General features: G+C 34.4%; 3 protein-coding genes, 1 long non-coding RNA gene and 2 pseudogenes across 4 annotated transcripts; 5 read left to right on the plus strand and 1 right to left on the minus strand.

Annotated features, from left to right (window-relative positions):
- On the plus strand, positions 602-3620 carry LOC18593314 (30S ribosomal protein S10, chloroplastic). Its single transcript, XM_007020483.2, has 4 exons — positions 602-932; positions 1225-1278; positions 2312-2645; positions 3262-3620. Exons 1-3 carry the CDS (start codon positions 729-731, stop codon positions 2621-2623), a joined length of 570 nt encoding a protein of 189 aa, XP_007020545.2. The 5' UTR covers positions 602-728; the 3' UTR covers positions 2624-2645; positions 3262-3620.
- Positions 4163-4794, minus strand: LOC108662878. Its single transcript, XR_001928733.1, has 2 exons — positions 4639-4794; positions 4163-4512 (listed from the first exon to the last, which is right to left on the minus strand). It is a non-coding gene; the product is annotated as an uncharacterized LOC108662878 (long non-coding RNA).
- LOC18593316 (serine acetyltransferase 1, chloroplastic) lies at positions 8566-10186 on the plus strand. The gene has a single exon (XM_007020486.2). It carries the CDS (start codon positions 8654-8656, stop codon positions 9815-9817), a length of 1164 nt encoding a protein of 387 aa, XP_007020548.2. The 5' UTR covers positions 8566-8653; the 3' UTR covers positions 9818-10186.
- LOC18593317 (cytochrome P450 71D9) lies at positions 15856-17783 on the plus strand. Its single transcript, XM_018124085.1, has 2 exons — positions 15856-16828; positions 17028-17783. Exons 1-2 carry the CDS (start codon positions 15929-15931, stop codon positions 17649-17651), a joined length of 1524 nt encoding a protein of 507 aa, XP_017979574.1. The 5' UTR covers positions 15856-15928; the 3' UTR covers positions 17652-17783.
- On the plus strand, positions 21435-23208 carry LOC18593318 (annotated as a pseudogene).
- LOC18593319 overlaps positions 24791-26986 on the plus strand; it is a 5849-nt pseudogene continuing 3653 nt past the window's right edge.

The following is a 26986-nucleotide window of genomic DNA, read 5'->3' on the forward strand; positions in this document are numbered from 1 at the left end:
CCTCAAATTTGGAGATGTTTCATAATTTTATAATAATATAATTAATTATATTCAAAATATAAAAAAATTAAAATAATTAGTAAAATATGTATTTAATTATTTTCAACAACTAATTTTTTTATATAAAATTAATTATCTTTTTTATTTATAATATCAATTTTTAAATTTTTCTTTCCTTATTTACTCTTTTTTTTCTTTAACTTTAATTTTCTTTTAAAAAATACGTAAGTAGTTAGTTATACTATTATCTTTATAAAACCGTAACCTTATTTAAAATTAATTACTTCTTTTATATATATATATATATATAATCAAGTTAATTTTTTCACTCTAAAATAAATTTAAACAATTAAAAAAATATTTAAAAAATTAATTATAAAATTTTAATTAAAAATTTTACACTTTAAAAAATTAAAATAATAAAATTTTAATAACAAAAATCTTATTTGAATATTTCGTATCATTATCAATAGTACATCATATGATAAGAATCCTCGGCCTCCATTTGGCCCAATAAAAAAGCCCTTTTGTCAAAGATGAGAAGAAAATCTCTGCTTTGGGCTTACCAGTGAGCCCAACTGAAGAAAACCTCTTATCAGAAAGCAGAAGGAGGAAAAGATGAAAACTTTTGGATAGAACTCTCTGTCTCTGGTGTGAGTGACAGAAGAAAGGTTTCTGAAATCTCTCTACTCCATAGCAAAACAAGGAAAAGATTATTCAATTTTGCAATGGCAGTATCATCAGTCTCTTCAACTCTGATACCTTCTTTAACAATCCCAAACTCTCCTTCACCCAAACCAAAGTTCAATCTTTTATCTCCTTCTTCACCAATCTCTTTCAACCCTTTGAAGCTCAGCAACAATACCCTTAAACTTTCACTGTCACCCACCAAGGTTTTCGCTGCCCCTGAAGCTTTGGAAGAAACACCTGAGGTTTGTAAAAGTTTCTTCCTTTTCTCTTCTTACTTATTGTGAAATTTTTTTTAAGCTTTTGATTGCTGAGAAATCATGCGAATGAAAAAGGATTAGTCTTTTGGCTTGATGGGGTTGATTTTTTGAAAGTGCATTTGAATAATTCTTTGTTGGTTTGCAATTTCTTTTTATGTTCAAATGAGCCTACTTTATTCCTGGTAGTCAATTTTGAAACCAGGAACACCAAAGAAGTGAGCTTAGTTTGATATTAAATTCCCATATTTTGTTTTGAATTTAAGTTTTTGTCTTGCAGGTTGGAGGTTCAGAGGTGCCCGGTTCTTCATCTGTTAGTGCAGAAGCGGATAAGGTATATTTTTGAGCTATTTTTTAGATTGTAAAAGCTGTTTAAAACTGAGATATTATATTTGGCACTAAAGTTCAAGTAAGTTCTGGATTTCACCATGTTGTTATGCATTTTATGGGATACTGTATGCGAGCAGCTTATATGTAATAGTATCAGACCTACTCATCCGTCCTGGTATGACATTCTTGTTTGAGGTGATATTCTTGCTTCCCTTGAACACTCCTCTGGAGGAATAGGCATGTTACTTTTAGGAATACATCTTTCAAACCATTGATAAAAGGAAGTACCTTGCCTATCTTCTGATAAGATTCTGTGGATGCAACTAGGAAGCTCAGATGGCGAAAGGTTATTTAATTCTTGTCCTGAATTTTGTAGCTTACTATGGCTCTGTGAGAGTTTGATGATAGGTGTTTTCTTTTCATGTGTCATTGCTTCATTATAGAAATCTTTGCATATGTCAGACTGTGTTAGGGATGTCCTGGTTTTTTGTTCTTGTCTCACAGAACGATTGCTGTAGGGACAAGAAACTTATAAAACCTTACCAAGTGTCCTCTCCTTGCACATGGTGATAGTCAAGTATGCTAGTAATTATATACTAGTTAATCTTTACCTGATTGGCATCTAGCTGATCCTCAGAAAGTCTGCTTAGACATGTTTTATTGTCAAACTGTAGAGAGATAAATCATGGAGTTGTCAGACGCTGCCTCTTTTACCTTGTAATACCATCCTGCTAGGAAAGAATTATCTCCTCTCGCATGTCAAACTCCTGAATTGCTTCTATTGAAGAACAGTTAACTGTAATTTACATGAGACTTACCTTTAGACATGGAGTTGATTTGCGAATCAATTGGTTTATATCGGAAGATTGCAAATGGACTGATAGGAAATCCAAGTGACTGAACCAGTAGAAGTCTGATAATTGTACAATGATGAGGTTGAAGAACACTAGAGAATCTAGTTTTGTCTAAATCGATTATATTTTTACCTTGTTTTCTACTAGTTATATTTGAGTTCTGATACACATTTCTTTTCACAGACGGCACCTAAGCAGAAGATTAGAATTAAACTTAGGTCATACTGGGTCCCCCTGATTGAGGACTCTTGCAAGCAGATAATGGATGCTGCACGGACTACCAATGCTAAGACCATGGGTCCTGTGCCGTTACCAACCAAGAAGAGGATCTATTGTGTTCTTAAATCCCCACACGTGCACAAGGATGCAAGGTTCCACTTTGAGATCCGGACACACCAGCGCCTTATAGATATTCTATACCCAACTGCACAAACAATTGATTCTTTGATGCAGCTTGACCTTCCTGCTGGGGTTGATGTGGAAGTCAAGCTCTAAATGAAGCCACAATGTAGCTTAGGTAACTTTTGTATAAGTTGCTAAAGATGTCCCTTAAATTAAAAGCTGCTTTATTTCTTTCCTTGAAGTTTGAGTAAATAAAAGTGTTTTTTGCAACTCAATGCAACTTCCTTTAAGCTTTTTGAAGAACTTCAAGAGATTGAAATATCAAAAGTACTGAATTTTTAATTGTAGAAGCTGAAGTCTGTTACCTTTCTTTGTTTTTATTTCCAGAAAACATGGAAAGTTGTTTAGTGCATTTGAAGAGAGACATTATTTACATTTACCTTCTCAAATTGAGTCTTGAAATGCCATACTTTATATCTATGACCTGTTTCCTCATTATATCCATAAGCCCTACTGTTGAATCCTCTCCATGTTGTGCATTTGATTAGAAGGTAATATTAACTCAAATTGCCTGAAGTGCTTGAGATTAATTTCTATTGATGAACATATTTCAGAGGCCCACATCCACTCTAAGTCATGAATTACCATTCTGATTGTGATAGACATGTTAATCTATGTTTTTAATTGCTTTGGAACTTTTTGTTATGATACATGTCTGATGCTATACATATTATTTGCTTCTGGCCTGTTTAACTAGGAGATTTTGATCTTAATGTTCATCAAATGGTCAGGGCAATGCTAGGTGCTGGATTCCTTCAAGAACAAGTTCTACTAGGGTAATCATCATTGGTTCTAGTGTGTAGCGGATGACTGCTCAGTTGTAAAAATCAATAAGGACCTTCTCCGAGCAGCTTTCACTCCCCTTTTTCTCGGTTGGCTTGTAAGAATTAAGAACCATTTTTTTATGAAATCTTACTGTACTAGCATTAACTGAATCAAAATGAGTCATGTAGAGTTTCTCTGCGGCTGTTCCTTATGTAATCTCTCTTGCAGAAACTTGTTGGATATGCCAAAAGTGCATATCAAGCACTATTAACCTTTGATTCATATGCTTTTATATAACAAGTTTGTGCATCACTGTTTAGTGTAAGCCTGGCCCAGAATTTTATGGATTTCATACACTTGAAAACCCTGATCAAAAGAAGAATAATCAAAGGAACTGAAAGAGAAGTGGTACAATGGAGTGACCTAACTGTCTGTGAACTATTTGGGGACACCCTGAGATGGATATTGGCTCGAGCCAGTAAATTTTGGGTTCTAAATCCTCTCTATGAATTATCTTTATTGTGTCAGAACCCAGAAATATGTTTTATTGATTTTTGCTAAATGATTGTAACTCAAGACGAGTGATAAGATTTACGAGTTAGTTTCATTCATAAAATGTTTTAGAGAGTTTGAATTGACATGAAAATTGATAAAAAGTTTCTCTTAAGTTTTCATCGAAGTTCGAATATATTTTCAGAACAAGTAACACATTTTTGGGATAACTGCATCGCTGACGGTATGAATATCTAGAAAACCTATTATCCTATTATACATAATAGGGTAATGTGTTTTTCCTCTGTCTCTAACACGTCTTGTTTTACTTGTTACAATACTAAATTTGTCTCTAACACATCTTATTTGACTTGTTACAACACAAAGTCTTTTTCTTATTACAGAAACAAGCACTAGCGTATAAAACAGGGTTATTGCAATAACAATAGTTCGGTGACCAATTCTTGGACAAGATGGAACATATTTCAGATAGTGGATTAAGCAACTAAAGACAGGTCAGCCAGTTGTTTTGAGGACATAATCACCCATAGATTCAGCAGTAAAATTCAAGTTGTCCACCGATTTTCAGGATAAAAAGCAAAAGTACTGGCCCTTCTGTACTCACCTTCCATGTGATGCCAAATGAATTGGGATCAAATCCATCAGGCTCATGCAAATTCCACTTCCAGATTTCTTTCATCTTTGTGGCTACGGCCTCTCAACATCTAAGGAAACGAAAGGAAAGTTCTTCAGGCTGGTGGACATGTCTAGTGCATGCATTCAACATCTCCATGAACATTGACTAATTCCCATGATGATGTTTACACATAATTTTACCAAAAATTTCTTACTGGTTCCATCTGGTGAAGCCTGGCTACTGTCTTTGGATTTTGCTGTCGGCCAGGATAAACCCTTTCCCCAGGTTTTCTACCATAATCTTCTTTCTACTTCCATCATTATTCTAAAGTTTACCATCTGATTGCATGTTTCTCTTCTGATATTTTGGTGCTTCCCCCACATCTCCCTGTCATAGGGCCTACCAAGGCTGCTATTTTTGGGTTCTTTTCTTTAGAGAGGGGGTTTCAACAATTATTCAATTATGGCATTTTCACATAATCAAACAATGAGTGACTTGGACGTATTAATTATATATGTTCAATCTCTTTCTATTGGTTCTATTGAGAATTCAAAGCAAATAATACATCTTTGGATAAATTCAATTTGTGATCTTCTTTCGTTTTAATTTTTGTCACGTAACATATTAATTGACGTTATATGGATAATTAATTTTTATTTTTATAAAAATTAAATTGTTAATTTTATTTAATAAAATTATCAGTTTCTCTACAAAAGTATAAAGTAGTCTTATAGGCAATCCAATTTGGCAAGGTATGCCATTAAAAAACAAAACAAAGATAAACCAATTTGTTTGCATTGGTGACTTTGCAAGTATCATAGTGTAATTCCATTAATTAATTCATTCCTTCATGAGCAAAAGACATTAATCAAGCAATTGAAAATTTGGACACTTGTAACATATCAAACCCCATGAATGTGCTTCCCAGCTTTCTCATTTAAAATGGTTACTTTAAGGACAATTGTATATACATATATAATGCCCATGTTTAATGGCTCAAACATCGAGCAAACAAAGGGTGATTCTAGCTTTGACTAGCTTAGATCCTAAGAACAACTGATTTATCATATCCAATGTATCTGGTAAGCCATCCAAAAGGCCAAAAAACAAGAGAAAAACATAGGATGACTCTAGCTTTGCTTTTCCTTAATGAATAAACAATATGGTAATCATATCACTTTTAAGGTTTTAATCCCGTTTCTGAACTAAGTTTGCTTGGTGGATATGGAGGGAGGAGGCAACTCGATGGGCACCTTATCAATGGTGCGGGGCAGCATTATAAGCCGAAAGGCTTGGATTGGGGGACCCGATCAACAAAAGCAAGCATCTCCAGATAAGATAGGTAAGGGAAGGGGTCTGCCTAGCAATTGCTAGAGGCACCTCTTGGTTTGAACAAAAAGGTGAAAAGGGGTCATTGGATGGAGGAGGGGTCCTACAAATGATGTTCAAGTTCATCATATAGACCATTGAGGAGGAATATATCTTGAATTCTATTTCTACCTATATGTAGAAAAAACTTATTTAATGTTGAATTTTTTAATAATAAAAATGATCATTGAAAGTTGAATTTCGATTTGGTGATCAAGGTATGATTCTGTTCGAAGAACAAAATTCAAATTCTACTTCTTCAAATAAAGAAAGTATTTGCGCAAGCCCTTCATTTGTAATAAAAATTAACAATTGTAATTTTACGAATTTCATATTAATAAAAGATGAAATGCGTTTTGAATTTAATATGTATATTTTTTAGATTAAAAATATAAACTCGTAACAAATGATTTCAAAACCTACTTAACGTGAGATTTCTTATCAAATATACTAAACTCATGATAAATCTAAATCAAGATGAATCCCTTTCTCTTATGAATGACAAAATATATGCAATGATAGCTTCCTTCACCTTATGAGGTAAGTATGCCTTTTAAGTCGACCTATGAGTTCATGACAAAATCTTAGATCTAATACCAATTAGTATTTTTTTATCTATATAATATGTGACATGATAATTTATATGAATTCTCCCACAATGATATTATATATCACGTTTATAAAAAAAAAATATCAATTAACATTAGATTTGAGAATTGAATCAAGTTTACGATGGGATGGTCCGGCCCAACCCGACCCAACCCAGCCCATGAAGAAGTTTAATGTCGGCTAAAAACATAGCAGCCACGCACACGTGGGCCTCTTCCTCCCATTGTGATTGGCAGTTAAAGAGTTCCAATTCAAACTTGGAAGACGTAATCGGTTGTTTGTGACAGTCAAAAGGTTTTTTTTTCCAAACTTACGCGCAAGATGCGTCGAAGTCACGGTGACCAGACGGCAGCTCATAGTCAAATGTCCTCTTTTTCCTCTCTCTAACAGGTATTCTTCGGGGCACGCGTCATCGCCCACGTCACGGCCCTGTTACACTGTTGCTATCAAAGTTCCAACCTCTTTGTTTTGCCCAAAAGAAAGTATCTTTATTAAAATGTATTTAATAATGATCCATTGATAAGACATAAGAAAATGATTCCCACATTCTCAAATCAATATTTTAATCAATGGGTTATCCTAATTATAAAAAAAATATAAAAATAAAATAAAATTTAATTCAAACTCCGAATATTTAATTTTTTTTGATACATATTCTTTGATCATAAAACCAATATAATTTATATATATATTTTCTCTTATTAATATTAAAAGTTATCAGTTGTATGACGTCTGTTATAATTTTGCTTAATTTCACACAATAAATTCACAAGTCTTTCAATTTCAAACAAAAACTATCTTTGACCTGATGATAAGATGCCCAAAATTATTTCATTCTTATCTATTTCTACATTAATAGGTCTTTATGGGTTTTTTTTCTTTTTTTTTTTAGAGTTAAAGAGTCTATAATCTACTTATATAAGAAACCCATAAAATGTAAAAGCACGTGTGTTTGAAGGGTTAAGTAAATGAAGAAAGTTGTGTGCTGTCTCCATCTCCTTCATCAAACCCCCCCAATTGCACGCTATGTTCTCTCTTTCTTTCTCCTCTCTGCAAGTCTAATCTCTACCTCTAATTTTGGTTCTTCTAGACAAACAAATGGGTGGGTTAGGGGAAGACCCGAACCCGGAAAAGGATGAGAATTGTCAGCATTGCCATCAAAGGAAGAAGTGGGGAGTGTAGCTAGCATTAGCAAAAGGACCACAAATTGACACAAAGGCAATACTATGAAACATTCAATAGGTTATCATCAAGTGGACTTCATGGTATTCCCATCATGTTGTTGTGTACAAAGGGGGACAAGGGCACTCCATTGAGGTGCCCTACCATCTCAATTTTCTTATAAAAGAAAAGGGTTTTGATGCGGTAGTTTCCACTCTTAAGGGTCTAAATTTATAAGGATGATGTGGTTTAGGTTTCATAAATTATTAAGAGAAAATATTTGATGTAAAAGTATTATATAACTTTTATACACCAAATTCTGAGATATTTTTTTAAAGGAAATAAAAATTAATATTAAAATTTAATGTTGTTTTAAGACCTTATCAGGTCAAAATAATAAATAGTACCTCATCTTCTATGCACTAAATCTTAAGATATTATTTTAAAAAAATAAAAATTGATATTAAAATTTGATGTGGTTTTGAGACCTTATTAAGTCAAAATAATTTTTCATGATTTTGGGATCTTATTATGTCAAAATAATACTTCATTAATGAGATATTAAAATTTAATCGTATGAAGATGTAATACATTAAATATGCTATCAGTATATCAAATATTAATTCAATTATTTCTAATAAATGACTTAAATTATTATATCGATTTTAATAATCATATTCTTATTTGACTTGAGATAAAGTATTAGTATTAGTATTCTTTTTGTTTGTTTTTTTGGTCATAGGTTTTTTTAAAGTCCCAAATTGATTTTTTTTAGATATTGAATTTGTTATTTTTTTATATCATAAATTTAATTTTTATATTAAAAAACATTAAATATTTTATATGATAATTTTTTTAAAATTTTAATATAAAATGATATCAAAGTTAATTTTTTTTATTTTAATCTTTGTAAAAAAGAAAAACAGATATTTAGAGAAGAAGAGATTACCGTTTCTACCCTTAGGACAGCCTTGAACTCTTTATAAAGTCATGTGAACCAGGACCAAAGTTCCCGGGAGCAGCCACTTCTTTAAGCTCTTCTGTTGTAGTTAACTAAATCAAAGGCAGTTTGCTAGAAAATCTTATTTTCCATGAAAGTTCTGGTGACACCTCGACCTCTGCCTATCCCTTTATATAGCAAGTCTCCTCCTTTCTCTCATCCACACTTTTCTTCTTCGATTTTCCAATCAAGCAAACAGCCCCACAAGCTTTCCAAATCCATGGCTGCTTGTATTGACGCCTCCAGAACAACAGAGCCTTCCCAACTTTCCCAGCGTCCAGACAGGTCTCAACCTGATGAAAATCGTTACAAGTATGTGAATTTTTGCAGACCCACTTTTCCTGATCACGTTTCAAGCATGCCCTTCAACAAGAACCGGACAAAGACCATCCCCACAAGAAAACTTGTTGATTTTCCTTTTGAAGAAGAAGGAGAAGAAGATGTTGATGCTTTATGGCTGGCAATGAAGGAAGAAGCAAGGTTAGATGTTGAGCAAGAACCCATCTTGTCAAATTATTATTACAGCTCGATTTTGTCTCAGAATTCATTAGAAAGTGCTTTAGCAAATCATTTGTCAATCAAGTTGAGCAATTCAAGTCTTCCCAGTAGTACTTTATTTGATATTTTCATGGGGGTGCTTGTGGAAGATCAAGGGATTATAAGAGCTGTTAAAGAAGATTTGAGAGCTGTTAAAGAAAGAGACCCTGCCTGTGTAAGTTATGTGCATTGCTTTTTGAATTATAAGGGGTTCCATGCATGTCAAGCTCATAGGGTAGCACATAATTTATGGTCAGAAGGGAGGAAAGTTTTGGCCTTGTTGATACAAAACAGGGCGTCTGAGGTTTTTGCTGTGGATATTCATCCTGGAGCTAAGATTGGGAGTGGGATATTGCTTGATCACGCCACTGGGGTTGTTGTTGGAGAGACAGCAGTGATTGGAAACAATGTGTCCATTTTGCATAAGGTGACATTAGGAGGAACCGGTAAGGTTTCTGGTGATAGGCATCCAAAGATTGGTGATGGAGTTTTGATTGGTGCAGGTACTTGTATTTTGGGGAACATTAAGATTGGTGATGGAGCAAAGATTGGTGCTGGTTCTGTGGTATTAAAGGAAGTGCCTCCAAGGACTACTGCGGTAGGGAACCCAGCTAGATTGGTAGGAGGGAGGGAGAACCCCATCAAGCTTGACAAGATTCCAAGTTTTACTATGGATCATACTTCACACATCGCTGAGTGGTCTGATTATGTCATTTAGAGGGCTAACTAGTTTTCCGTTTTAGAGTTTTGGATTATAGCCTCATATCGATTCAAGCTTTTTGTTTGTGTTATAAGAGAGAACTGAGGTTCTCCTATTAGCAAACGGGAGTTTCTAGCTGATAGCATTATATTCTAAGCTGGCTTAATTATGCTGTTATGTAGCCCAGCTTCGCTGTAAGTACAATATAGCATATGTTCTTGTAGGAATCATCTTTTTACTTATTGCTAGAGTGCATTGCAGTAGCAACTTTTATATGTATGTTGTTCTTTGACGTTTCCCCAGAAAGGGGACTCACAATCATGCTACTGTCTTGTTAATGAATATGAGAGCTCTGTTTTTGATGGCAGAGTAACCATTTCATAGCAATTTGAAGTTCAATTTTGTTTGACAAATAGTATTGAAATCTAAAAAGAATGTTCATTGTTGTATCCTTGTGTCTTGGATCAAAGCCTTCACTGTTTTCCACAGAGGTTCGAGGTAAGTTTGACCTCAAAATGAGGTAGCTTGATGTTGATAAATAGGGCAGAGGCAAAGGACTAGAATAGAAGAAGGATAGAAGTTATGATGGCATATCTAATTTCTTCTCTACCATTTATTATGTTATAGTTCAAACCATTAAAGTTAGTAGCTAGTAGCATATACAGAGAAGGATCCCTTTTTGTTGCCATGAGAGGAAGGTTCTATTTGGTCATTTTCTAGTGCATTAACGGCAAGTTCTTGTTTTGTCTTACGAGGTATGAGAGTTTTCCATTTTTACATATACCAGACAGTTAGTATTGTTCATTTGCATTATACTTTTTACCCCACCAAGATATGCATATCTCAATCAATATCATCTTGGATAATAACTGAAGGAATCCTATTTTTAAAGCAAGTCAATATCTTATATTGTTGATTTTGGAAAAAGAAGGGAGTGATTCCATCAAGCGTTATTCTATTATTTGAGAAGATCTGGGGAAGGTTTGTTCTGAGCAGTGGGTATTTTGTGAAATACCTTGATGGTGGCATATGAGTCAACTGCAGAGTCCAGAGAAGATTAGATTAGGGTGTGAAAGCCACATATCTTAGGCCTTTTTTAGTTGCTTTAAGGAATTGCAGTAGAATTTAGAGCTTAATTCTGAGCTTTTGACCATTAGTTTCCAGTCCAAGTGTTTCGATGTTTGAGCTAATTATTGCAAAAGCAAGTTATGGTATATCAGAATTGACGATTAACAAGGTTGTTTTATACAGATGTCCCATCATCACGAATGATTCTCTGCATTTTGTTGTCCATCAGGACAGTCATTACATGCACAGAACTCGGTTCTGTCTTGAGCTTATCTTAAGCTGATATCAAATTTTAGGAATCCTCATATCATTGACAAATCCATGTGCAAACAAATGGTCTCTTGACTAGGTGCAAGGAACCTGTGGATTCTTGATTTTGACTATTAACTTGTTATTTCTCTAAGACTTGTTTTACAGCAAGCATAATGCTATATAGAGACCATGTGATTCGAGCATCCTAGGAAACAAATGTTTTGTTTTGTTGGAAGTGGGGAAGATACATGAATTACTGAAAAAATGGAATACTATGACATTTTATGCAACCTGGTAAGGAGGTCGGCAGGACTGAAAGGTGGTCTCACAGATTTCATGAAGTTATGTCAGTATCAGAAGTGTTTCTTACATTATGGATTGTATCAACTTAAGCTGGTTTGTGATCTTCTGTTGTGTCTCCATCTCTTGAAATATAGACTGTTGATACCGGTTGGAATGTGGATGGCATGTTGCAAGCATATCCATGCTGCTTCAAAATAAATGTTCCAACATCATTGAACTTAAAACTACAGTCTGTTACTTTCAGAAGAACGAACACAACGATTCATGCTCATACAAAATAGTTGTCTAAGAGAAACTTAAAGGCTGCACCTTGAGGAGAGTGGTGTCATGTACCAAAAATTTTTTACTTTTTATACAATTTTTATTGAGTTTTATCAAGTTTTGTTTACTTAATAATACTAATGAACCTATTAATTTTTTTTATAATTTTGTAAGAAATAGGATCAAAGATTTCAAGTCAAAGTAAATTTATTAAAAAGTAATTTATATATTAGTATTTAAATGTTACACATAAAGACAAAAAAATTTCTTTCTATAATTTAAAATTTGATTACAAAAAGTCGAAACTTAAACTATTCTCCATCCTTAGCGTACGGTTGAGACCTGCAGTGACGCTTTCTTTTCTTGGTAATTAGTTGCATTTTTCACACTCTCTTTTCAAAAATTAAAGTTTTGATGAGTAGATTAATGATTGTTTAGTGACATATATTGAAAAAAAATGTATTCAATAACTCTCCCTCTCCAAAAATTCAAATCTTATATTGAATAAGTGATAAGTATATGAATAATTACTTAGTGACATATATTGAAAAAAATGTATTGGATAGTGTTTTTATTGATGTTATCACACATCGTTTTCAAAATATAAAAAATCGTTGTAGACAATTATAATTATTTTAGATATTTTTACTTTGAAATATTAAACAAATGTATTGATTTTACTTTTTTTAAAATTTAATGTTAAAACTTCATTTTAACGTACTTATAGTTTTTAAATATTGTTATTATTTTAGTTATGACACTACTAAAAAAAATTTGTAGGAGGTTTGAGTCTATGATAGAATAAGAAATGTCAATGAGAAACTCATATAAAACTCTCCATTTAGTCTTGCAGGCTATAGGATAACTTTTTATTGTTGATGAGAAACTCATATGTCTTCGCACAGGGTGCATCAGAAACTGATCAAAATTTGATCCTTCTCTCTCAACCGGCAGTTCTTCAGGGATTAGCACCAATAAAAAGATGATTTTCTCTAATTTGGATAAATTATCGAAAATATTTTCTATTGTTTGGATTTATCATATGGAAAATAATTTTCGCCATCACTAATGGAATTATTTGGGTGTTAAAGATAATGAATAAGAGTTAATTACAAAGTAATAGTGTTGTAAATAGTCGATTTTAGTTAATACTTATTCTCAAAAGAATTATTTTATAGCATAATATTGTACAGAGAATAATGAGAACAATCATTATAAGTGAAGCACTACGTCACGTAAAACAACTAAAATAAGTGAATTACTACTTTACATGGGACAACTTGAATAAGTAGAGCACTACTCAATGTGAAACAATTAATACAAGTAGAATAGCTACTTCGCATAGAATAACCATTTCACATGATGATAGTGAAAGCAACTCGGAATAAATGGGAAGGTTCATGAGTTACTTTTATATTAAGATGTTCTGGAGAATTTGACTTGGTAGCTCAGATATGGAGATAGTTAAGAGGTTTTCTTCTTAACCTTTTCCTGAAGTATAAGTGTTTCACCCTCTTACTTTGTTCTCGTATATCCGTTCTCATACACATTATTCTCTTGTACTTGTTCACGTATAACTTCTTTTTTTGTACATTTTCACGTATACCTTTTTTCTATTACCTTTTACTTCTTATTACATCCAATTACAGGAACGGTTACTCACATTAATATTCTTCATAATAATGTCATTCATTAGGCGCATTAAAACCTATTCTTGAGTAATCGTTACTTTTAGCACTATATATAGAGCTTCACAATTCATTTAAAGGGGCTCTTCTCTCCCTAAAAGGGCTAACACATTCTCCTCCAAAGCTTCTCTCTCTAAATTCTCTCTCTAATTCTCTTTTATTTCCTAATTCTCTTCTTATTGTTTTCCACCTGCAATAACACTCAATACTTCAGAAACTGCTCTAATATTTCTTTTCGTCACCTCGTGTGCATCCTTTTACTTGTTTACAACGTTTCCTTTTACTATCACAAGAACTTTTTTTACATGTGTCATTTGATTTTTACTAATTTGAGATCAAATTAAAAAATAGACATGAAAATAGGTAAAATCAATAATAATATTTTCTAAAATATTTAACTATATCTATAACTATACATGAAAGGAAGTCTTTTCATGCCTTATCTTTGCGCCATGTGGAGTGATAATTTTGTGCCGTGAAGAGCTCCAATTGATTGACATGTGAGCTAGTTGAGTTTGGAGGCTTCTACGCATGAGTTTGGTCCTTTTGGTCTTTTGCTCTAAACGTGTGGGCTTTGTGTTTTTCTTTGCCTTTTACCTCAATCAGATTTTTTTTCTAACTTGTAAGGGTTATAGGCTTTAAGATATGGGACAATAGTAGAAGTTGGATGGATGCATGGCCAGTCAACTTGATAGCCACAACTCTTTTGCATGCATGTGGTGTATAGTACTTTCATCATCTGCTCTGTATTCCTTGGGTAAATTATCTTCCTTTCCTTTGGATGAAAAAAAGTTTACAGTAATTAAATTGATTAAATTTGAGTTAATAAGTGTTTATAGATATCAGTTAAACATGCTCATATCTGAGTACTTTATTTAATAATTAGTGCAATACAATCATTCATACGACCCTTAGCTCTTATTCACTATTAGTTTATAATTATAGTAAGCTTTAATTTTTTAAATAATTTCTATCTCATCACTTTTTTATCATAACATTAAAAAATATAAGTATTTTATCAATTGTGTAAAATATCTACAACCTATATTTATATGTATTATCATTGAAATATTTTTTATTATAATTATTAGTAAAATTTATTCAATTTATAAATAAAAAATTTAATTGCATTGAATGGTTTCATTACAAAATATATTTTAATTTTAATAGTATTGAATTATATAAATACTAATTTTTAAGTTAAAATTTTTTTTAAATTAAATATTAATATTCATCAAATTTATATTCCTAAACTTGGTATAATTTTTTTTTTGTTCTTTGAAAAATGTCTTACGCCAAGCGTAAGCGTAAGACAATTTTTGTGATTCTTGACTGTTTTTTTCATTAACTCGTAAAATATTTTACATTTAAAATAAATTTTTCATGTTTCCAAAACAAACTTAAATTACTTTCATGCTCCTTTGCTAACAGAAAATGTGTAGAGATGTGAGATGTACCAACCAAGTCCAAAGTGATTGTTAATGCATGGACAATTGGAAGAGATCCCAACTCTTGGAATGGCATGCAATTTGGTGTGGCTGTTTTTGAGCTATCCCTTGCACATTTGCTGTTCCATTTTGATTGGGAAGTCCCTAATGGGGTGAAACATGAACGCTCCAGATATGATTTGAGGCCTGCGGCTCTATTGTCAAAAGAGAAAGAGATCTGTATCTGATTTCCCATTCCCTACTGTGCACCATGGGTGCAGTAATCAGTAGCTTGAAGAAAAATATCAGACGATCACGTGGTAAAGCTAGTGACAAGATTGTCAAATCACATTTCACATGGCAGCTTTCGCTCCTGATGTTGAGCTCTAAAGTTCCACTTTGTACCGTAACCATAACCATGTTTATGCTACTTTTATTAATTCCTTGTAGTTTAGAGCATTTTAATAAAGACTAGTCTGATGTTTTTCAATTATTTGAGGATCTACCAAGACTGAAGTGACTGAGCTTGGTTGGGGAGCATTGGAAGTGTAAAATTGCTTGGAAGTGCTTACATTCAATGTCCTGGACCCAAAATAAGCAAAGAGGGAAAAGGACAACAATGATAGAGAGTGAAGAAAGCAGAGAAGATAAGAAGGACATGAGACATTGACACCATTGTCAATCACATTTCTCGAAGGAGAATCAGAAATTGATGAGCTTTAACTTCCAGTTTTTAAGTGTTTTTGTTATGCTCAAAACCTCTTTCCTGTGACCATGTTAAGTCATGGGCTCATGGCAGTTTCTTTGGGCTTCTTGCTCAGTTTTTTTGATGACCATATCCAAGATTTCAGTTTTGACTTCATCCGCAGAGAAATAAATAAAGTTTATTATCACTCTGCCTAGGCTTACACTAACAGACAAAACTATGTTTCAGAAAAACATTATCTTGTGTGAACTCAATTGTAGTTTAAGACAGACATGAGAATCTGGTAATATTAAGATGCCATTGCACTAGGAAACAAACTGAAGTCAATGGAGAACAGTTTCCAACACATCACCTACTAAATAGAATTGAATGGAAGGCAACTTCAGTAACAAAAACCCATTAGTTTCTCCAATTTCCTACATTGATGGACCACCCTTTCTTCTCCTTTCCAATGCTGTTCACTTCCATTATCTTTCTGTTCATGTTGCTGAAACTAGGGAAGAGATTCAGAACCAACAACTTGACTCTAAATCTACCACCAGGGCCATGGAAGTTGCCTGTCATAGGGAACATGCACCAACTTGCCGGCTCTCTGCCCCATCATTCATTAAGTGATCTGGCCAAGAAATATGGCCCCTTGATGCACCTTCAGCTTGGAGAGGTCTCAAACATCATTGTTTCTTCTCCAGAAACTGCTGCAGAAGTGATGAAAACACATGACATCCTTTTTGCCAACAGGCCTTATCTGCTTTGTGCAAATATTGTATCTTATAATGCAACAGACATTGCATTTTCACCTTATGGAGCCTATTGGAGGCAGCTGCGGAAAATTTGCACGTTGGAGATGTTAACTTCAAAACGTGTGCAATCATTCAGTCCGATTAGGGAAGAAGAGGTATCAAAGCTGGTTAGAGCAATTTCTTCCAAAGCAGGATCACTAGTCAACCTTAGTAAGATGCTATATTCTCTCACATATGAAATTGTTTCAAGGACTGCTTTTGGTGGGAAATGCAAAGATAAAGGGGAATTCACATTACTTTTCAGGGAAGCTATAAAGTTGGGTGCAGGATTCACAGTTTCAGACTTGTTTCCTTCAGTCAAATTGCTTCAGTTCCTCAATGGGTTGAGGCCTAAACTTGAGAGGCTGCACCAAAAAGTTGATAAGATTCTTGAAAATGTCATCAATGAACATAAAGCTAGCAAGGGAATGGCAAAGAGTGGTGAGGGTGAATCAGATGACCTTGTAGATGTTCTTTTGACTCTTCAGGAGCATGGTAACCTAGAATTTCCTTTAACAACTGACAACATCAAAGCGGTTCTGTTGGTTAGTAAGTCTATTTTTCATATATTTTTACATATTGCAGTGCAAAATTCCTTGATTGCTTTATGATCTTCTGAAGTTACTCCTGACCATGATCCCAAGTTGTATCCCTTTAGCAGTGGGAACAACCGGACATATAGCTCAAGAATGGAAATTATTTTTGTCTTTTTATTCATGTAGAACTTGTTTAATACTATTTCAGGATATTTTCATAGCTGGGAGTGATACATCATTCACAGCAGTAGAATGGGCAATGTCAGAAATGCTGAAAAACCCAAGAGTTTTGCAGAAGGCTCAGGCAGAGGTGAGGCAGGTTTTCAATAGAAAAGGGGATGTTGATGGTGAAGGGCTTCATGAATTAGAGTACTTGAAGCTTGTCATCAACGAAACTTTGAGGCTGCACCCTCCTATTCCTTTGCTACTTCCGAGAGAGTGCTCTGAGAGATGCAAAATTAATGGATACGATATACCAGTCAAGTCCAAAGTCATCATTAATGCGTGGGCGATTGGCAGGAACCCTGACTATTGGACTGAAGCTGAAAGGTTTTATCCAGAGAGATTTCTTAACAGTTCAATTGACTATAAAGGGGCTCATTTTGAGTTCATCCCATTTGGTGCTGGAAGAAGGATGTGTCCTGGCATGTTGTATGGTATTGCCAATGTTGAGTTACCTCTTGCACAGCTGCTGTATCATTTTGACTGGGAACTTCCAGGTGGGAGAAAGATAGAAGATCTAGACATGGATGAGGTTTTTGGGGCAGTAGTTAGAAGAAAAAATGATCTGTGCTTGGTTCCAATCCCTTATTGTTCTCAAACAACTGAATAAAGGCTGCCTGGAGGCAGTTGTTTTCTATAGTTGGTCAAGAACACAAATATCTGATGTCTAGTAAGCAGAACTACCAAATGCCACTATGTCATGATTCCTACTTATTTGAGTGCTATGGATTTCCTTATTAGACACTTTTTCCCCAATAATTTTATGTTAATTGGCTAGATATTCCCTCCCCTCTCTTTTTTGCCTTCAATGCTGCAAGGTTGCGTAATTCCCTAAGTGGAATTGAATTGAGACAAAGGAGCTTTGTCATCAGAACTAGACACCAAGGAAGTATATATCATGGCCCAAACAGTGCATAATATCACTAATATTAATTTCTGAACAGTACCCAAGTAAGAAATATCCAAGTTCAAAAATATCTGTGAGAGCTTGACTTTCAATTTCCAATATGAGATCTTGATTCTTTATGTTCGTCAGGTTAACTGGTATAAACTGAAGGTATGCTCTCATTTTGGTATGAGTGAAATATATAAATATTTCGAAAATCTGTAGAACTGCAACAAGTGATTTAAAAGAAAATGAAAGCCTGAACCCTGTGAGGTGAACTGGTGATGTTTTGGATGTATGCAGCAAAGAGTTAATGTGTGATATAATAAACCTGATTCGAAGCATTGTGAATATCTTTGATGAGAAAGATGGTTTGGCATCTTGTGGTTTATTTAATTCCTTTATGCATCATTTGTTCATTTAATTAGTGAGAGAGATTGGTTGGCTTTCAATTTCCAATGCAACCACTTTATTTACATAGCCAAACCAGATAAATTTGTAGAAAAACAATAGGATACTGAAAACAAGAACAATCTAGCTAAAAAGAATTCAGGAATCTTTTTGAAATCTTAACCCAATCTGTTTGTCAGAAAGCTGTCTTTGGGTACATTCATAATATTCTACTTTGAACTATGACAAAAGAGCAACGAGAAAACTAATCTCTAAACTGAATCAGAGCTTTATCTTCACATATAATATATTCCATGAATGAGTTTTTATATGGCATCATCTGCAATGTTTTACACAAAAAGAGACCCTTACAAGATCAGGGAAGATCTGAACTCTGATGATCTATTTTTGTTTTCTAGCCCAATTGCTGGGCCATACAACGTGCCTATCATTTTTTTTTTGAAAAGCCATACAACAGGCCTATCTAATCTCATCCATCATGCAACCAGGCCTGTCCTTCCAATTCCTTTTAAAGGTCTGCATACCCTCATTCAAGATCTAGACATCACCAAGACCTTTGGCTTGATGGTTAGGAGGAAAAATGAGCTTCTCCGAATGCAGTGGCCGCCAGGGAAGATTATTATGCTGTGCATTATTGTATGTCATATGGGCCACTCGCCTACTACTATAGCTGAAGAATGTTCAGGTCAGTAATATTACCTTTTTATGTTTGAAAGAGTCATAGCTGCAAAACGAAGAAGTTACTAAAAAATGATTATGGAGTTTCAAACTTAACTAAAAGAAATAGTTTGAGAAAATGATTCAGAATCTGAAAATCAAAGTTTTGATTTTTGGGAAAATATGTTTAGTTAAATACATATATACAGCCTTGACAGCATATGGGAAAGAATTGAACTGATATAAGTTCCCACTTTCCATCGATTTGATGATCATGAAATTCATTTCTCAGGAATTAATTAGGTATAGATAACACAAAGATTAATCAGCTTAAGGAAACCACCCTGTAGTATAAGAAGGGTTCAATCTATCAGAGAATGGTCTTTCATGGGGAGTATACTCTTCAAAGCAAACCCAAGGTTGGTGAGAGAGGCAGGTTTTTGAAGCAAAAGGAAAATATAGACGAAACAGCTATACATAGATGAACACAAGTATTTCAAAGGTGGTTGTTGAAGAAACAATGGGGCTATACCCTGTTGTTCAGTTCTTTGTGAACATAATACTAATGTTGCATTTGTGATTGTTAGGAAGTCGATTGTCAGGAAGATAATATTACAACGTTTGGTAAATTTGAGAAATTACTGATTAAAATCCTGAAAAGATAACATGATAGCGTTTAGTTCACAAGCACTGCTAGTTAAGTTCTTGGTCCCTGAATCTTGAGTTCCTGACTGCTATTTTGGTGAAGGATTTACACTAGAACTACTGTTAAGGATAACAACTTCTACAACACAAGTTTTGCAAGAAGCTAAACAACAACTCTTGGTTACCATGGGAAAAGGGTTACACTGGAAGTACTGTTAGAATTGGTGGCTTAGACCAACTGTGCCAGAATTTGGATTTGTAATGTCATAGTTTGACTGGAAGAGTTTGGTGTCAATTTGCACATAGAGAACTTAACCATAAGAAAATAATTAATCATCATGAATTCTATACCAAAAGTCACACAAGATAGAGTAAATTAGTTAGAATCAAAGCAGCCTTTGGTAGTTTGTTGATTCTACTGCACTAATTAAACTTATTCTCAATCAGAGACAGACAGATCTATATTCAATATCTTTGGCTAAACCTTTCATCTGACTTAAAGCTAGCAGCTGTTTGGGAAAATTCTGATAGAAAGAAGTACAGTACACGTAGCAAAATTCAAGATGACAACAACATTTTGACCAAGCTGGCCTGTGTTTTCCTCATGATGCTATATCCATCCTTCTCAATTCTTTCCTTTGTATGCACGTGGTGCTGGAATATGGGACTATGGTGACTGACAGAGTCAGCAACAATGACTAAACCAGAAAGCTGCCTCCATAGAATATCATTTCTTTATTAGTAAATTTCACTTGCTACTGTTTTTCTGAAATTAATTTTTTTTTCATGACATCTTGTGATTTGAATTGAGAATGATTTTAGTAGACAAAATTAACCGCAAAACCACAAAAAATATAAGTGGAGTATTGTAGCAAACAGTCCCATTTCTCATGTAAGAATTGTCAAAGGACCGTAAGTCCAAAATATGGACATGGGTTCTGATAAACTATGTAGACTAAATGCATGCAGTTGTGAATGAAAACAAACATCTTGGTACCATGGAGAGTGAGAAATTTGCAGAGACCTTCTGTTCATATTGTTGGAATTTAGCAGAAGAAAACAGTAAGCATTCAGCAAAAGTTTGCTGACTGTGACAATGTAGATAAATTTTAATAATGAAGTCATGCTGTCACCTTTGAAAAGATGATCACACTATTTCAAGTTGGTCATAGATTTTGAGCTCATGTCTTTGGACTGACCAAAAAGCTAATTTTGGGTTCTTAGATGATCTGAAGCTTACACCCATATTGACTTATATTTCTTGGCAAAAAACTGATGACTACCACCTTTGCCTACCAAATACTTAGTGAAGCCAAAAATATTGAATTATACAAATCAAAATTATTTTTCAATCTCGTAAATTTGGTATGCATTGTCACGATTCATAAAATTTGAATTTCGAGATATCTAAATTAAAATTTCGACCAAATGAATACGATATTTAATGTTAACACTTTCCATATATAATCACTTTGTTAAAATTTACTAATTAAGTTAGCTATCGCATCTTAACTATATTTTTTATGCACGTCGGAATATAAAAATAGATGGAAATTCAACTTAAGTTAATGTTCTATAAAGGGGGTCAACATAAAATGTTGAAATTGGACTCAAATGTATATTTATTTAAATCTTTCTAAATGATGATCCCACCAAAATTGGATGTGTCTCTCTGCTCTTGTACTAGGAGAGTTCTATAAATTTACAGCAAGGGATGTTAGCTAACACTCATCCATGACAGACAGAAGCTGATAAAAATCTGCTTTAGTGTCATTCTCTTTCAGTCAATACATCATGGAGCTTCATCTGCCTTCCTTCCAAGTTATGTTCACCTTCCTCGTTGTTCTCATCATGATAGTCAAGAGTTTAAAGAGATCGATCAAAAGGCAAGAATTCACCCCAGAAGTCCATTCCAGGGCCAAGGAAATTGCCTGTAATAGGAAATTTGCACCAAATTGCCAGTGCTCTACCCCACAAGACCGTGAGAGACTTGGCCATGAAACATGGACCCTTGATGCACCTGCAGCTTGGTGAAGTCTCGACAGTAATCGTTTCTTCTCCCGAAGTTGCCAAAGAGGTCATGAAAACTCACGACATCAACTTCTCTTACAGGCCTGCTCTTGCTGTTCCCAAGATCACTACTTATGTCTTCACAAACATTGCCTTTGCACCTTACGGAAACTACTGGAGACATCTGCAGAAAGTTTGCACGACGGAGCTTCTGAGTGAGGCCAGGGTCCAATCGTTCCGATCGATAAGAGAAGAAGAGGTGTTGAATCTCATCAAAACGATAAACGAAAGTAATGGGAAGCCTTTCAATCTTGGTGAGAAGATTTTCTGAATGACATATGGGATAACAGCAAGGGCAGCGTTTGGTAAAAAATGCAAAGATCAAGAAACATACATTGCCATTATTACAGAACCCACGAAGCTCGTATCTGGTTTCTGTTTAGCTGATTTTTTTCTTTCAGTGAAAGTGCTTCAGCTTTTCAGTGGTCTAAAGCAACAAGCTGAGAAGTTCCATAAGGAGAATGATAGGATTGTGGAAAACATCATCAAGGAGCGTAGAGAGAAAAGGGCAAGAGCGAAAGGGGGTAATGAAGAAGCAGAGGAAGATCTGGTTGACGTGCTCTTACGGCTTCAAGAGCAGGCTGAGTTTCAGTTTGAAGACAAAAACCTCAAATCAGTCATCTTGGTTAGTAAGCTGTTATTTGTTACATAAATTTTGCAGTTTCAAATACCCTTTTCTTCCCATTGAATTCTTTACATAACTAGAGAACTTATATTATCGTTTTCAGGACATTTTTGGTGCTGGAAGTGAAACTTCATCAACAACAGTAGAGTGGGCACTGTCAGAAATGATGAAAAACCCAAGGGTGATGAGGGAGGCCCAAGCTAAAGTAAGGCGAGTCTTTGAAGCAAAAGGAAATGTGGATGAAAATGGCCTCCATGAACTCAAGTACCTGAAGGCAGTGATTAGAGAAACATTCAGGATGCGCCCTTCTATACCATTGTTGCTTTCTAGAGAATGCCACCAGGCTTGTGAGATCAATGGCTACGAGGTTGCTCCCAAAACTAGAGTTCTGATCAATGCCTGGGCACTCGGAAGAGTTTCTGATTACTGGAAAGAACCTGAAAAGTTTTACCCCGAGAGGTTTCTCAATTCTTCAGTCGATTACATGGGCACAAATTTTGAGTTCATCCCATTTGGTGCTGGAAGGAGGATATGTCCAGGCATACTGTTTGCATCACCCAATTTATAGCTGCCACTTGCTCAGTTGTTGTTCCATTTCGATTGGAAGCTGCCTGAAGATCTAGACATGACTGAGGTCTTTGGCATGACAGTGAAGAGGAAAAATGACCTTGTCCTAGTTCCAACTCCTTACCATGGTTCTACAGTTGTGCAGTAGAACCAAAAAGGAAAGAAAATCTTTGGATCCCTTGAGCTCACCAGGGAAGACTGTTGGATTAATGACTTGTTTCCTAATAGCTTATGCTCTCATCTCATGCATGTAATCCCCCATAAAATAAAGCTAAGGTTGTCATGCAGTGGAAAAAGAATAAGCTAGTGCTGTCATTTTCTTGCTTGAATTGCATGGTGAAATGTTGAACTATTTCAAAGATTCAATAGCTAAAAATATTAAATTCAAAGAACAACAAATACTTAGAGACGTAAAAAGTATAAATTTGACTATTAAGTTAAATTGTATAAAGTTTTACTAAATAAATTTGTCAATATTGATGCAAAATCTTTATTTTTTTGCTCTTAATGTGTTAAAGTAAAACACTTTAGACCAACTAAACTTAAATCAACCCATGCTAGAATTTGGATGATCCAATTTTTTTTTCCTATGATGAAAGAAGCTTTTACGTACTATGTCTATGTTTAAATCCTTTTAAGCTTCCCTTATGGTCCAATCCATCTCCTCCGAAAAGGCTCAATGACTTGACTTTCTTTGGGAACAGCAATGCACCAAAAAATTCAAAGTTTAGCCAAATTGTTCGTTATTGGAAGGCAGATAAGGTACCAAAATTTAGTACCAAAAACAGGAAAAGTACAAAAAGTTTAGCCGACTTCCAATTCAAAGCACCAAAAGTCAATTGCACATTCAAGGTTCAAAGTGAAGCCAAGCCTAACCAGCATTAATGGATTGTGATAACGTATCTTATGTAATTATTAAGATTTATATAACAATTTAAATTTATCATTATTAGTAACTTGAACTTGAGTTCTTAATGATCACGTAATTTAAGTTTAAAAAATTACTGATCAGTTTTTGAAGTTGAGTCGTTACATGAAAGATGTCTAAAAATCTCATTTTCCTTTATCTCATCAGTGAATATGCCCTAAGCATGGCCGTGAAACTGAGATTGACAAAGAGCTTGCACATAGCCAACCAGATTAATGGGACTTTAAATCTCAAATTAAAATGAATCAAAATTCAACATATCAAATTGCATCTTCTGTATCATGAAGGATGATGGAGAAACTACTTTTCAAGTTATAGATTTTATATATGAATTCTATATATACAGATTAATCCTTTTGATTAATATATATGAAATCTATGCCTAAAGCAAGCAAAGCATTCCATGACAGAGAGAAACCAGGACGGTCAACCCTCTCATGAAAATGGTCATCAAGCTCCCACTAATCCACCCTTTAGCTCACAGAATCTAATTTTTTTTAGCATTTATGTAACATATAATATAAATTTAATCCCTATATATCCCAGTTAATGCGAATGGGGGAGTAACCCCTTGGCTTGAAATTGTTATATATATACTCTTGCTTCCTGAAGATATACCTTTAAATAAATATTTCACCTAACAAAAACACAAATAAATAGTTATGTAACTTTAAAACTTGTATTCGAATATTTAATTCAATAATGTATGTAAATATCTTTTACTCAAACATCAAGTTCAAATCTAATTTTTTTCGATAAGAACACAATAAAACAATTATTATCCCTGCGGGTAGATAGGTTTGGTGGCATATGTGCCCTATATTATAAATTTTTTAATCTGATATCTAAGAATGGTCATGAAAACTAAGGATTAGATTAGAAAGAAAATATCTTTCTAAGCCTATAAATAATTTGCCTGCTACAGATAGCCCCATCAACTTTTTATTTTCCAAGGGGACAACAAGTTAAGGTTGTATTTCCTTGAGTTCCATGGAGCTAGGATTTTCCTCTACACTTTTACTTACTTTCTTTTTCTTGTTCATCATTGCTAGAATATTGAAAGGAAAAGAGGCCAAAAACACCACTGTAAAGCTACCTCCAGGACCCTGGAAACTACCTCTTATAGGGAACTTGCACCAGATCATAAGCCCTTTACCCCATAAAAAGCTAAGAGACTTAGCCAACAAGTATGGACCTCTGATGTGGTTAAAAATGGGTGAAGCTCCCACCATTATAGTATCATCACCAGAAATTGCAAAAGAGGTTTTGAAAACTCATGATGCTAAAGTTTCCCAAAGACCTCTTCTTTTTGCCAGAATCAGGGCATATGATTTTACTGGCATTGTTTTTGCACCACATGGAAACTATTGGAAACAAATTCGGAAGATTTGCATGATGGAGCTTTTGAGCACAAGCCGTGTCCGATCATTCCAACCAATCAGGGAGCAAGAGGTTTCAGCTCTGATCAGAACCATGTTCATGAATGAAGGATCCTCGGTCAATGTTAGTGAGAAAATATTTTCATTGACATATGGCATAACAGCAAGAGCAGCCTTTGGCAAGAAAAACAAAGACGAAAAGGAGTTCATAAGGATTGTTTCGGAGATGTCGAAGCTCGTAAGTGGTTTCTTCTTGTTTTAGCTGTATCCTTCTAACAAGTTTTTTAACTTGCTTAGTGTCTCAAAGTATAAACATGAGAAATTACATCAAGCTTCCAACAAGATACTTGAAAACATTGTCAAGGAACACAAAGAGAGGAGAAGGTTACAGACGTCAAACACTGGAAATGAGCATGTAGAGGAAGATCTGGTTGATGTCCTTCTCAAGCTTCAACAGAATAGTAACCTTGATTTTCCTCTAACAAATGATAACATAAAAGCAATAATCCAGGTTTGTTTTCTTTATTTATTGTTACATTACTTGGTCATGGATTAAAACTCAAAATGACCAAATATTGAATTTCTTTGAAATATTAAAGGGTTTTTAGTTGAAAATTTATATTAGTGTATTTTACTCATTTAAGTAATCATGTCATGAGTAATTCATAGCCGAGTAAATCAAAGAAAGATGCTAATATCATGAATATGATATTCTTAGGACATTTTTGCAGCTGGAGGTGAGACTTCGTCAACAACTGTAGAGTGGGCGATGTCGGAAATGATTAAAAACCCTAGAGTGATGAAGAAGGCACAAGATGAAGCAAGAAGGGTTTTCAATGAAAGAGGAAGCGTGGATGAATCAGGGATCCATGAGTTGGAATATCTAAGCTTAGTAGTTAAAGAAACCTTGAGATTGCATCGTTCCGGTCCTCTTTTACCAAGGGAATGTAGTGAAGATTGTGTGGTTGATGGGTACGAAGTACCTGCTGGGACCAAAATCATTGTAAATGCATGGGCAATCGGGAGAGATCCCAGGCATTGGAAAGAAGCTGAGAAGTTCCATCCTGAAAGGTTCTTGGATACTTCTATTGATTTCAGGGGATTAGATTTTGAACTCATCCCATTTGGTGCTGGAAGAAGGATATGTCCAGGAATATCATTTGCTCTGCCTAATATTTTGTTGCCACTGGCACAGTTGTTGTATCATTTTGATTGGGAGCTCCCAAATGGAATGAAGCATCAAGATTTGGATATGACTGAAGAATTTAGCATAACTGTGAAAAGGAGAAATGATTTGTTCTTAATCCCCATTTCTCGTTATCATCATCCCTTCTGAAGAGACTATGCTATACTATTAAGCTAAGGTTTGGCTGGTTTGCTGATGATTATTGTAATATGATACCATATGTTATTGTTAGGATAGTCTTGAAATTGTGGGATTTAATTAGGATTGTTTAATTCTAATTAAATTAGTATACCTTATAAATAGTCTTTAAATCTAGTTAGATTAGAATAACAATTTCTAATTCTATTAGGATAAGATTCCTAATTAAATTAGGATAAGGTTATTGTATTTGATATTATAAAAGGACCCTATGGGTTAAAGAATAATTATCACCTAGATTTAGAGAGAGTGATTTAGGTGTACGTGGGATAAGGGTTATGAGTTTGAGACTGTTCTTGCAATCTCCTGATTTTTCTCTTAGTGAATTTTTCTCTGTTGTTGTGTCCGTGGACGTAGGTCATCAAAAGACCGAACCACGTAAATTATTGTGTT

This window comes from Theobroma cacao, chromosome 7, assembly GCF_000208745.1.
Source record: "Theobroma cacao cultivar B97-61/B2 chromosome 7, Criollo_cocoa_genome_V2, whole genome shotgun sequence".
In the NCBI taxonomy this organism is placed as follows: domain Eukaryota; kingdom Viridiplantae; phylum Streptophyta; class Magnoliopsida; order Malvales; family Malvaceae; genus Theobroma; species Theobroma cacao.